Source organism: Lolium rigidum, chromosome 3 (genome assembly GCF_022539505.1).
Source record: "Lolium rigidum isolate FL_2022 chromosome 3, APGP_CSIRO_Lrig_0.1, whole genome shotgun sequence".
Classification (NCBI taxonomy): Eukaryota; Viridiplantae; Streptophyta; class Magnoliopsida; order Poales; family Poaceae; genus Lolium; species Lolium rigidum.
Window position 1 is genome coordinate 28,756,016 of NC_061510.1, and position 13,653 is coordinate 28,769,668.

Here is a 13,653-nt window from a genome sequence, read left to right on the forward strand (position 1 = left end):
GTGATGACAATTTTGCAGGAAAATGAACGTGTAGTGTTGTGCTTGCAAGCGTGCTCTCTAACGTCTCTGTACACGCATCATCCTCCATAGTAGAGATAATTAATAGTGCCTCCTATCCAAAATGAAGTCATTTGTAGAATTTACAATGTCCATTGGATTCCATGAGTGTTTATTTCCCCAGCGTTCGTGCAAACTGATGAAATCTCGGCATGTACTGTAGTACATACAAAATGAGAAGAGCATGTAATTTTTCCTTGTATTTTCAGAAGACTTTATGTACTACACAGGACTTGGAATGGAGTTCATGAGACATGCATAGTTGAACTCCGCTGTATCGATCGATCTCCTTGTGTATTAATTGTATTAATTAGGGAGCACTGCCTTGCAGCTTCCAACTTGTACTCAGTACTAGTACCAACAAATTTGCAAATAAATGCTCCAGCTCCTCTCCCTCCGTGCCGTCTACACTCTTTTTTCCCTACCTTGTTGTATTCCATTCAATTCGATGGATACACAAAATTAAAGAACAAGAGCGGGCGAGAGAGGCGATTTACACAAAAATAACCCTTTGTTGAAAAAAACGCACAAAATGACCTTCCGGGCAAACTATTTCACGCCTCTAACCCTTTTGTGTGGCGCCCTTCGCAAGGGCGCCACACCTGTCTATGTGGCGCCCGTGGGAGCGGCGCCACACATTGTCGGCAGACAAGCTCGAGCCGCCACGTATGATAGAATGTGTGGCGCCCTTGCGAAGGGAGCCACACAGAAGGGTGTGGCGCCCTTGCGAAAGGCACCACATAGAAGGGTGTGGCGCCCTTGCGAAGGGAGCCACACAAAAGGGTTAGAAACGTGAAATAGTTTAGCTGGAGGGTCATTTTGTGCTATTCTTACACAAAAGGGTTATTTCTGTGTAAACGGCCGGCGAGAGAGAGGGGAGCGCTACTGCTGCGCACTGTAGCTCATCATGGTGTGTGCACAGCAGCTTGCTCCAACGTTCTTGTGCTCAGAGAGCCGGGTGGTGGTAGCTAGAGACAGGGCAGAAACCAGATGCATGCCTGCCGAGTCCGCCATTGGGGCCGTGACTGGCCGCCCCTTCTGCTCCATGCTGCTTGCCCAGGCCGGAAGTTTCGACAAGAAAAATGTAGAGTTAGATGGAAATGAAACCCTAGAAGATAACAAGTTCCCCTGGGCTGGATAGTGGACACCCACATTTTCTCTCAACTGCTATATACTTCAGGGGGAAGACTTGGGGAAGACTTGGGTAGGATCAGGTCTTAGATAGGATCTATGAGATCAATTTTTTTTGCAAAGACAAAACATGTTGGAAAAATCTGAAAAAAAATCACAACACACATCTATGTTATATATGCAACGGAAAAAATTTGCAACTTCAAATTCGACATACATTTGGAGAGACAAAAAAGACAAATCTGAGTGTGAATAGTGTAAAATACTACTCAAGCAGATCTAACACTATTCACTATAGAATTTGTCTTTTTTGTTTCTCCAAGTGTAGATCAGATTTTAGGCTGAAATTTCTTGGAGTTGTAGATACAACCTATATGCATGCTGTTTATTATTTTCAGATTTTTTCGCCTGTTCAAAGTATGTTTTTCTGGGTTGATCCTATGATCCTACCTAATGGAGAGATCTTATACAAGTCTCTCCCGGGAAGACTTGGGTAGGATCATGTCTTAGATAGGATCTATGAGAACAATTTTTTGCAAAGACAAAACATGTTCAAAAAATCTGAAAAAAAATCACAACACACATCTATGTTATATATGCAACGCCCAAAAATTTGCAACTTCAAATTCGACATACATTTGGAGAGACAAAAAAAAAATCTGAGTGTGAATAGTGTGAAATACTACTCAACCAGATCTGACACTATTCACAATAGAATTTGTCTTTTTTGTTTCTCCAAGTGTAGATCAGATTTTAAGCTGAAATTTCTTGGAGTTGTAGATACAACCTATATGCATGTTGTTTATTATTTTCAGATTTTTTTGCCTGTTCAAAGTATATTTTTTTTGGGTTGATCCTATGATCCTACCTAATGGAGAGATCCTATACAAGTCTCTCCCTATACTTCAGAGAGCAGAAAAACGTTCTAAACAAGGGCATCTCTAGCGGCTCTACCCATTTCAGACACCAAATGCATCTGTTTCGATTTGTTTGGGTTAGACTGTGAATACGAAAAATAGCCGACCGGCTTGATATGTCCGTTTGGGTCGGGGTAGCCAATGGCCCAACACATTTCTCAGCAAAAGATAGTTTTTGTACATTAAAACGATTGATTGAACAAGAAGCAGATTGTAGATTTTTTTGCTTGGATAATGGGAATATATTAATATAAAATACCAATTACCCCAGCCCCTGCAGGAACAAAACGTCAAGAACTAGTCAAGACATTAGTGATGCACACGACCAAAGAGAAAGGAGAAAAATACAAATACAAATCTAAATAACTAGTAGGATCCGAAACCTCGTCATCAAAGGCTTCATCGCCGGGCGCCCATGTCGGCGACACTTGCTATGCTTCATCGGTCAAGTCGAGGCTAACGATGGCGACAACGGGAAAGAAGGTTTCAACTACTACTCTACTAGTGGTCCGTGGAGCAAGCAAGGCCGGAAACGACAATGGCGATGGATGCATGAGCACTTACTAGTGCAGTCACTTGGTTATAAAAGGACGACATACACGTTGTTGATGACGGCGTAGAAGGCCAGCCGCCAGCCGCCACACTATCGTTGAGTCGAAGCGGCGCATAAGGGAAACAAGAGAAGTTCGGAAGCAAAGCACAGTCCTCCGACCGACCGCCAAGCAGCCCCGAGGCCACAAAAATGATACACGCGCCATGTCCGCAGCGACGTATTTTGAGCCCAAATTTGGGTCGTGAATGCGTCTGCGCAACAGGCTTGTCATTTTTTGTCGGGCGACTGAGTTAGGGTTTTACCTATTTCCTGCCCGTGCGACCCAAATGGACATGTTTGGTCCCTTTGCTTCGGGCTGCTAGATATGGGCTAACAACACCAAGCAATTATGTTCTTCCATTTTCTAACTCTGGATTGCTTTGAACTCTAAGGGCTCCCTTGATTAATAGGAATTGTGTAGGATTTAGATTATATGAGATTTTTTTTCCTACTAGCTGTTTGATTCATAGGAACATATCCTACAGAAAATAATCCTATAAGAATTTTGTAGTGCAAATCCTATGCGAAAAAACATGAGATCATACCTCATGGAAATTTATTTGGCACAATCAAAAAGAACTCATCTTCCTATATGATTCAACTAGGCATGACATACACTCCCTCCCTTTTTTATTTACTTGGCCTTCTATCTTTAGTCAAAGTCAAAATTTATCAAGTTTGACCAAAAAATATAGGAAAAAATATCAACAACTATAATGCCAAATGCATATAATATGAAAATATTGTTTATTACAATTCTAATATTATATAGATTTTATATCGGAGATATTAATATTTTTTTCTTAACTATTTAGTCAAACTCCATTAAACCTAGAATGCGATCTAATTGTGAATGAAGGGAGTACTAGTCCTAGTATGGTTTTCCCATTTCTATGGTTTTCATATCTACGAATCAAAGGAGTGTGAATGGCAAAGTTTTGTGGAGGATAGCAACTCCATCACCATCAAGAGCTTGTATGAATTGGGACTTGCGACAGAGTAAAGATAAGATTAAGAGAGTGAATTCCGATCACGGGCCGGTGGAGAGCAGCAGGAATCGAAAGGGCAAGGTTCCCACGACCACGGGTAGTTGGGGAACTGCAAGGGAGTAACTATGGAAGTTAATGGAAACGGGGGAGAAGTAAATGAGGTGGCAGGGAAAAGCATCAAAGGGAGACGACGAGACGACAGCAGGCGGTAGAGAGAATATGGGGCATGGTCACTTTGGTCAGGGCCCTGCTGCCATTTACATTTACACGCAGACGCAGCTGTAGGTGAGATGCACGGACCTGGCCTCGACGTCGTCAGACAAAGATTCCTCATTCAACTTCGCCAGTGTAGTCCAGTGAGCCAGAGCCCAGCTCCATGCCGCATAGCTTCCACTCATCTTCGCTAGTAACTGTCAACTCGTCGCCATGCTCCAATTCAATTCTTGATGGTTGAGAAGGAAGGAGTAATGCCGCACTGACGCCCGCATACTGCTTTGCCAGTCTGGATGGTCTGGTCTGGTCACATTGCTGCGAGTTGAGTTGCCTTGCCGGTGAGGTGAGCTCTCTATCTGTGCTTGTACTGCTCTTGGAGAGCTCCCTCAGGTTTGACAACTGAGAACGGCGTCTACATAATTACATACTTGTTCAGCAGCTTCGCCTTCTGGGTTTCTCTTCCATTCTCATGTCCAGTAACTTTCTGAATCACTACTGAGTAGTATGTTTTGATGGTTTAGAAGCGCCGACGAGATGCGCCCTGAAATGTTTTGAATTATAAAGTGCAGGCAATTCAAAGAGAAGCCAGCAAATAATGTATTGATGGAGCAAGGACGACGGTTATTACTGGAATATATGGCGATCTATGTTGTAAATGCGATCTGCACAAATGGAATTCAATTGATGCCAGTCTTTAACATGCACCAAAGAACGGTCCAGGGTCCAGGCGCGAAAGGCACACACTAAACGTTAGGTGTAGAGATACAGAACATTCATTAGGGCATATCTGAAATTTCTGATAAGGAGACGACACTAGGGAAGTGTAGAGATACATAGGATGCATTATGCATGCCTCCCTCAAGGTATTTCAAAGGCCAATTTCCGGTTAGCTACTGATCAACTGATGGGAAGCAAGATACTACCTCCTTGTCAAAATAAACATCGCAGCATTTTAGTCGTAAATACATCCATCTAGATGAAGTTACGGCATTTATTTTGGTACACCCAAATTTTGGTAAATCTGCGACATCCTTTTCGGGAGGGAGGACTTCAACTACTATACTAGCCCCGAAAACGTTAAGTATAGCTCCATTGGAAAATATGCAATTCGGTTGTTCACAGGCGAGATGCTTCAAATTAGCACGATTTTGAAGCATACAAGTGGATATACTGTCAGGGACAATTGATAGCTTCACATGTGATGGTATCATGGTATTCTTTACAAAAATTTGTGGCACAGAGCTAGTGACCTCAATTACATATGAAGAATATACTTCCTAATTTTCCTGTACATCATTGACGTTTTCCATGTGAAAGATTAGCCTTCCAGTTTCCATTGGTGGACCCACTGATTTGCCAATGAGGTGAGCTCTCTCTGTGCTTATGCTCGGAGAAATTAAAATGCTCTAGTCCTTTCGTACCTTTATTTATTTTTAGATGAATACTTTCAATGCTAGTAATACTTATGTTGGAGAAACCCCAGGTTTGCCAACTTGAGGCAAGAATATAAAAGGCGATGTCATCTACATGGACTAGTTCAGGAGCTTTGCTCACCTTTCAGGTTTCTCATCCATCCAAATCTCTGGTAAGTTTTTGAATCACCATGTGCCTGATGCTTTTACTATGTTTTGATGGTTTAAACGTGCTGGTGCTATAAAGGCAATGCACTGAAATGTTTGAATTAAAGTGCACGTAATGCAAAGAGAAGCAAGTATTGATAGGGACCTGCAAGGACGCCTAGTTATTATACGACGATTTTGTACATACTACATGCTAAGCTTAAAAGATCTATACAGATGGAATTGAATTTGTCAATCTTTACCATGGACCAAAGAACGGTCCAGGGACCAGACAAGCAAGTAGAACACATTGAAAGTTAATGGGATTAGAAGAACGATCGTGACTTTGCACATGTCATTCTATAATTTTTCATGACGACACAATGCTAGTAATATACTAGTGACAATCAGGATGTACTATGCATGCGTCTCTGAAGGTATTTCAAGGCGAATTTCTTGGTTACTGATCAAATAATGAGAAGCAATGTAGTACTACAAAAAGGCTTATATTTGGAACGGAGGTAATACTACTACTCTAATACCCATGGACGATGAAGTAAAGCTCCACTGGAAGCATGGAGTCTGATTCTGAACTATCAAGAATGGGTACTATCTGAGTCAAGGGATTGCTACACATGTGATTTATTCTACTACTATGCCTTATTTCAGTGGCCCAGAGCTCATTATCTCAATTAGATACAAAGAATAAAGGACTAGTAACTACATCTTCAGCCAGCTACCATCTAAAGCTGTGAGGAAAACTTCAGATTTGTTCTTCCTAAACGCCAAATAGATAGAGTAATAGAGTAACATAAAGAAGAGAAGAGTGCAAAACAACACGGTTTTTTGATGAATGGATTATTTGTATTATGTGATACTATACTTATGACCTAACAATATTTCACACAGCCTAGAACAAAGATGATAACGCCATTCTAGACTCATAGAAACACAAATTTTATCTAAATTATTTGGCAACTGGTTGGTCCCTCTAGAGTTTGTGACAGCTCAGTGGCTCACCTCTAATTTCTTTAAAGACCGTTTTCACATGAAAGATTAGCCTTCCAGTTTTCAACTGTGGACCCGGTTGATTTGCCGGTGAGGTGAGCTCTATCTCTGCTTATGCTAGGAGAAATTTAACTGCTCAAGTCCTTCAGATGCTAACTCTACCGATGAGGCAAGAACATACAAGGCAGTGTCATCTTCTTTTGGCGGGGAAAGGCAGTGTCATCTATGTGGACTGGTTCAGGGAGCTTCACTCGCCTTTCGGGTTTCTCTCCCGTCCTAATCTCTGGCAACTTTCTCAATCTCACTATTTGCCATGTTTTGATGGTTTAAACGTCCTGCTGCTATAAAGGCAATGCGCTCTGAAATATTTGATTTTAAGTGCAGGCAATGCAAACTGCCAGAGAACCAAATATTGATAAGGAAATGCAAGGACGCCAATTAAATATACAGCAACCTTGTGCATACTCCGCTTACCTGTATAATGGAATGAATTTATGCCAGTCTTTACCATGGACCTAACTACCTAAGAACAGTCCAGGGACCAGGCTCGAAAGACAAGCACATTAAACATTAATATTAGGAAAACTGTCATGAGTTTGCATGTCATATCTCAAATTTCTCATGTAGACACAAGGATAGTGAAGTAGTCATGAACACATTATGTGCCTCTCTGAAGGTACTTTACGGAAAGGATCAGGAATAGATACAATCTGAACAGTAAATTAGCTTCAAAGTATTCTATGTAGTTTTTTTAGTTGCACAGCTAATTATCTCAAACAGATATTCTAGAAAACCTGAAGTTTCATTCTTCCTAAATGGTATTAATAGATACAGTAATAGAGTGGCATAAAGGAGAGATGCATAAAAACAACACATCTCTTGATGAATGGACTATTTGTATTATGTGATGCTATACTTATGACCTAACAATATTTTAACAGCCCAGAAAAACAAGATAATGCCATTCTGAACTCATACATATGCAAATGGCAACAGTGATTGGGCTATGCAGAGTTTGTGACAGCTCAATGGCTCACCTCTAGTTTATTTACACCATTGACCATTATGACATTATACCATTGACCATTATGACATGAACGATTAGCCTTGCAGCTTTCAGGCGTGACAGTTTTCTTGGCTAGACCGTAACCCAGGTAGGTTCTTTCCTTCCAGCAGCAACCACATTCTGTCAGCAGTTGATTCTAGTCAGGTCAACAAAATAGCAGAAATGCTTCAAAACAATGTGAGTGAATTGTACCTATCTGCAACTGGAAGCAATTCCATCATACACTGCAGGAAGCTACATAGCAGCTAGTGCAGCTCTAAAAATGAACTTGTGACATTGGCAGGGTCACACACCATCTGTGAGTTAATAGGAGTCATGTTGTTTTGGCAGTCGGAAGTTTTTGAGTAATTTGATAAGCTCATATGTCCTCAAATGACGACCCAATCGGAGACATAAGTCAAAAGGAGTCAATCCATCCTGCGGGAACCATCAAATAGAATTATTCATATTTAGTAGAAGTCTTTAAGACCAACTGGAAGAATATTGCCGGTGCCCATATTTGAGTCCTGATCTACAATCTAAATTATGAAACTACAGATGGATCATAAGAAAGACTGAGCTTGGAATATATATCGTTAGAGAGATAAGTAAGTTATGCCAAACGAGCATAAAAGTACTCAAACAAGGCATAATATGTTCTGACTTAATCATTTGTGAAATGCAAGAAATTATAAAAATACTTACTTGTGTTTTCAAAGTTCTATCAGCACCTTTTAATAAGAGTAGCCTCACAATATCGGTTCTCTGTGTTTGCACGGCTAGATGCAATGGTGTCCAGCCATACTGAGAAGTTTGAACAAGTTAAAGCAATTAACCCATAAGAAAAAACAAAAACAAAAAACAAAAAATTCTTGAGCTCAACATACATCATCTGGGCGATTGATGTCAACATTGTATAGCAATAGAGTCTTTATCGTCTGATTGCATGCTGTCTGGACAGCATAATGCATAAGGGTTGCACCATCCTGTTTCATCAAAATTGCACAATGCATTCAAGGAATTGAAATACTGCAGATAAGAAATCTAGAAGCGTAAACCACCATGCGGGAGGCGATATACCTTAGCACAAATAAAACATCCAATTCATTACTTAAAGATGAAAACAAACAACATTAACATTTTATTCAAGACTAGTCCATCATTTTATAAATAAAACTTTCCAGGAATATGCTGTCTAAATTTGTTTCAAACCTAGCTAAACAAAGGATATACTCACTTTATCATAGATGAATGGATTCGCTGAATTCCTCAAGAGATAGTTGATGATAGCATGCTTCTTCGAAATAATTGCTTTATGAATTGCTGGCAAGCCATCCTGAGGAAAACAGAAATGGCCATTAATGGTACAAAAATATATCACAAAGATACCATGCATTCTGCAGGCATGTCGGCTTAAGATGATATAACTCACAATTTACATTAGAAATTACCTTATCAAGGGCATTTACATCCACCTTATGTTTCAGAAGATTGTCCAATAGATAGAAGTCTCCTGATGCAGCAAGGGTGTGAAGTGGCAGCCACTTACTCTACAAAAAGGATACATGTCGTATTGACTGTCAATGAGCAGATATTGCAGCTAACGTGACAGTAACAAACATCATAAAAAATTAGGCCATTAGGTAGAACATACGTGAATGTGGAATTGTGGATGATGGGTTATGTGACAAATTACAGATGACTTGAGATCGGCTAAAATACTCTGAATAGGAACCACTTACAGAAGCTGCAGCTTCCAGATCAGGTAATCTCTTGTTCAGAAGAGCCTTTTCCTCATCCGTGAACAGCTTCCGGCGACCTGAAGTACAGAACAGATTATTCATAGGGACAACTGCAGTGTTAGAAGTAATATGCAACATAGAGAAGTTCTGCCGATACATTTAAGCCCAAATACATCAAACTAATATTTTGTATAATAGACCACACTGGAGGTCAGGTTGATGCCTCAGACCTGTTGACATGATCTATCATAATGCACTATTTAAAAATGTATGGCATATTTTGATTGTCAATTTTGCACTTTGATAGCTATTTGTATAATATTTGGTCACAGAATGACAGTCGTAAGAATGTGCTTTGATGCTCCGGAAAACAAATACCGTGGCACCAATTTTGTATAAACGTAACACAACTCACATATTATTGGGTTAATTATAATAATTGGTGAAAGCCTGAATTTAGGCAGTCAAAATATGTCTTACTTCTTGAAATAAGGAGAGTTTCAACAAACTAGCGATCATGATTATAGTAGTACAGTATAACACTAAGAATCACAGATACCTTGGCAATAATATACGCAGTTTTGTAATGAAGAGTTACATCATGCATGTGGGCATTACCGTAAGTTAAATAATTTCAAACTATTATTCTGAGCATTTGGTTAAAGTCGGTACATTCAATACCAACAACTTACGTGGCATTGGGAGTACGGATACACCATAATGGATCATCAACACAGACACTGAACCGGGAATAAGACATTGCACATTCTCCATAACTTCAGCAACTTCTCTAATTCTATTTAGTATTAGCCTTTGGTGTAGCAGAATGAATTTGTAATTGTCCAATAGCATGCTTGTTTTTTTTAATATCCATTTGGCATTGTTTCTAAACATTCAATGCCAACAAATCCATGATGTGGCATCGGGAGTGCAGATGCCCCAGAAAGGATTAGGGCTGGAGACAATCAACCAGGGATAAGACATTGCACATTTCACCAATGACTTCAGAAACTTCTCTAACTATATTCAGTACTAGCCTTTGTGTAGCAGAGTAAATTCGCAGTTGTCTAATAGGATACATGATTTTACTCCATTTGGTTTTGTTTCTAAACAGTGATGATGATAATGCCTTACATCATGAAATGGAGAGAGTTTCAACAAACTAGTGATCATGATTATATAGCATAACACTAAGAATCACAGACCCCTTGCAATAATATATGTAGTTCTGTAATGAAGATTTATATCATGCATTTGGGCATTACAATAAGATGAATATGCTCTGACTATTATTCTGAGCATTTGGTCAAAATCGATGCATTCAGTACCAACAAATTACGTGGCACCGGTAGTATGGATACCCCATTATGGATCAGCAAAGCAGACAATGAACCAGGAATAAGACATTTGCAAATTCTCTATTAGCTTCACTGACTTCTTTAATTCTACTATTTAGTGCCAGCCTTTGGTGTAGTAAATGAAATTGCAATTTTCTAACAGCATGCTTGTTTCTACTCTATTTGGCTTTGTTTCTAAATATTCAGTACCAAGGAATTCATTATGTGGCATTGGGAGCGCGGATACCCCGCAAATGATTAGCGCTGGAGTCAGTTAACCAGGGATAAGACATTCCACATTTCACCAATAACTTGAGCAAATTCTCTAACTATATTTACGCGAGCCTTTGGTGTAGCATAATGAATTTGCAGTTGTCTAATAGCCTGGTCGTTTTGTACTCCATCTGGCTTTGGTTCTAAGCAGGGACAACGTTGGATGATTGCTACACTAATGTGCATAATTTCTGTAATTCGATGGCTTTAGGCAGCCGGATCTGAAAGAAGATTCAGTGCAGCAAAACAAAAATTAAGGAACTCACTTTTCGCGCTCTTGGCATCATCCGTCTCGCCCGTCACATACTGGCTACTGCTGAACAGCTCCGCAATGTCCTCAAGGCCGCCCCTGGCCATGGCCATCCTCGGATTCCTCGGCGCGACGCGCGTCCCAGGATCGGGAGGCGGCGGAGCCTCCTCCACCATATCCGTCCCGCGGGACCTCTCCTCGGGCAGGTCGATGTGGTCACGATACACCCGCCCAGGGTCCGTGTCGCGGCGCGCGCGGGACTTGTCCTCGAGCGGCTCCACGTAGTCCCGCGCGACGTGCCCGAGCTCGGCGTCCAGCCGGCCCTCGCGGTAGGCGCGGTACTCGTCGGGGGCAGCCACGGCGGAGGGCACCCGGCGGTCGAGGCGGCTGTTGAAGCGCAGCCCGTGCGCGATGCGGCGCTTCTCCTTCTTGGTCAGGTTGATCTCCTCCACGGCGTCGCTCCACCTCTCCGGGACCAGGCTGCCGGCGCGAGAGGTGGCCCGTCGTCGTCGCGGCGGGCGGCGGCCGCGGTCGAGGGCGGGGTCCTCGAAGGCCTCGTCCTCGAACACGAGGCAGTCGCCGAGGACGACATCCTCGTCGTCGTAGTCGTCGTTGACGGCGGCGGCGACGGCGAAGGAGGAGGAGACGAGTGGCCAGCGGCGCGGGGACAGGGCGAGGGGTTTGGTGGGCGCGTGGAGGCGGGAGGCGGCGGTGGGGAGAGGGTTTGGGGAAGAGAAGGGGAGGAGCAGCAGCGGGAGAGACGGTGGCGGCATCGCGTTCTTCTCCCCGCCCCGCGCCGGAAGCCGAGAGGATAGGCCGGTGACCGCCCAAAGCGGGCGCTATGTGGCGCGCCGCACATACCGCGATTGTCTTGGGCCTGGCCCATATACTCCCGACTGTTTCAATATGAGTAAAATGCATCCACGGTACATTAGCGGTCCATTAGCACGTACGGCAATGGTTCACTCTGGTTCTGGAGAGTTTTTGCGCAGTTTTTTTTTTTCTAATTCTTCGATTCTTCCATGGTTCGATCGATTTTCTTTTTCTGTTTTGAGCATATTCGAATTTGAACTTTTTGAAATTCAAACTTTTTCAGATTTGAAACTTTTACAAATTTAAACTTTTTGAAATTTTGAACATTTTTTATTTTGCTCATATTCAAAGTTTGCTCCGTTAAAAATTTGCTCAAATTCAAAATTTGTTCATACTATTATTTTGTTCAGATTCAATTTTTTTCATACTATTATTTTGTTCAGATTCGAATTTGCTCAGGTTCAAAATTTGCTTCAATTTAAATTTGTCCATACTAATTTTCGTTCAGATTCAAAATCTGCTAAAATTTAAATTGGGTTCAGGTTTATATTTTGTTTAAATTCAAATTTGAAAAAAGGTCACGAACCGCGAATGTTGGGGATTCAAACTTGGGTCGACCCGGACGTCCATAGTGTAAGGCTGGGGAATTGGGATGATGTATAAGTTGATAAACAACACTACTTCTTTTAAGCAAGCAAATACTACTAAGTAATGGCCGGTCCATCCGGGATTGCCTACAAAGCGATGCAGTGCTCGCCCACGCTATTGGGCGCGGTATAAGGGCACCCACTCCTATACCACGCTTCACACGAAGCGTATGCAGTAGACACGTATCACGCTGTTCGCTCAGTTTAAGTTTGGAAAACGCTTATATTCGGCTGACCGATCGGCGGTCTAATCGATCGTGCTGGCATGACGCGCAGACTCCTGACACAACGCATGTCATGCACTATCCATCTGCCCACGTGACATGTGCATGCAGTGCAACAGTCGCAGGCCTCGCGCGAGCGTAGGTAGCATACATGTAGAGGACTAGAGGGTTAAGTCTTGTTTTCTCTGGTTTCCTAGTAACACGATGTACGCACTGTACGAACATGCATGTGCTCTAATGACGCGTAAAGCACATGCCCGTTGGGAATCCCAAGTGGAAGGTGTGATGCGTACAGCAGCAAGTTTCCCTCAGTAAGAAACCAAGGTTTATCGAACCAGTAGGAGTCAAGAAGCACGTTGAAGGTTGATGGCGGAGGAGTGTAGTGCGGCGCAACACCAGGGATTCCGGCGCCAACGTGGAACCTGCACAACACAATCACGTAACTTTGCCCCAACGTAACAAGCGAGGTTGTCAATCTCACCGGCTTGTCGTAAATAAAGGATTAGATGTATAGTGTGGATGATGATGGTTGTTTGCAAAGAACGAGTAAAGAACAATTGCGAGCGGTTTGTATTTCGGATGTAAAGAATAGGACCGGGGTCCACAGTTCACTAGCGGTGTCTCTCCCATAAGATAGCGAGATGTTGGGTGAACAAATTACGATTGGGCAATTGACAAATAAAGAAGGCATAACAATGTACATACATATATCATGATGAGTACTATGAGATTTAATCAGGGCATTACGACAAAGTACATAGACCGCTATCCAGCATGCATCTATGCCTAAAAAGTCCACCTTCAGGTTATCATCCTGTTATCACCAGATTTTAGACAAATCCAGAGGTGGGCCGGG

At 42.1% G+C, this 13,653-nt stretch overlaps 1 protein-coding gene across 1 annotated transcript; it reads right to left on the reverse strand.

The window, feature by feature from the left end:
* Positions 1-7,345: 7,345 nt before the first annotated feature.
* LOC124701355 (ankyrin repeat domain-containing protein, chloroplastic-like) lies at positions 7,346-11,917 on the reverse strand. Its single transcript, XM_047233413.1, has 8 exons — positions 11,130-11,917; positions 9,254-9,330; positions 8,963-9,061; positions 8,749-8,847; positions 8,399-8,497; positions 8,217-8,315; positions 7,725-7,949; positions 7,346-7,652 (listed from the first exon to the last, which is right to left on the reverse strand). The coding sequence occupies exons 1-7, from the start codon at positions 11,884-11,886 to the stop codon at positions 7,836-7,838; spliced, it is 1,344 nt and encodes a 447-aa protein (XP_047089369.1). The 5' UTR covers positions 11,887-11,917; the 3' UTR covers positions 7,346-7,652; positions 7,725-7,835.
* Between the last annotated feature and the right edge of the window lie 1,736 nt (positions 11,918-13,653).

What these genes read in the sequence shown, in the direction of transcription:
- LOC124701355 (XM_047233413.1), bottom strand. Translation starts at nt 11,886, where the DNA reads ATGCCGCCACCGTCTCTCCCGCTGCTGCTCCTCCCCTTCTCTTCCCCA. An exon ending in ATGTAAATGCCCTTGATAAG is followed by an intron (nt 8,848 to 8,962) that starts GTAATTTCTAAT and finishes TGTTTTCCTCAG; the next exon opens with GATGGCTTGCCAGCAATTCA. An exon ending in ATAGAACTTTGAAAACACAA is followed by an intron (nt 7,950 to 8,216) that starts GTAAGTATTTTT and finishes TGGTTCCCGCAG; the next exon opens with GATGGATTGACTCCTTTTGA.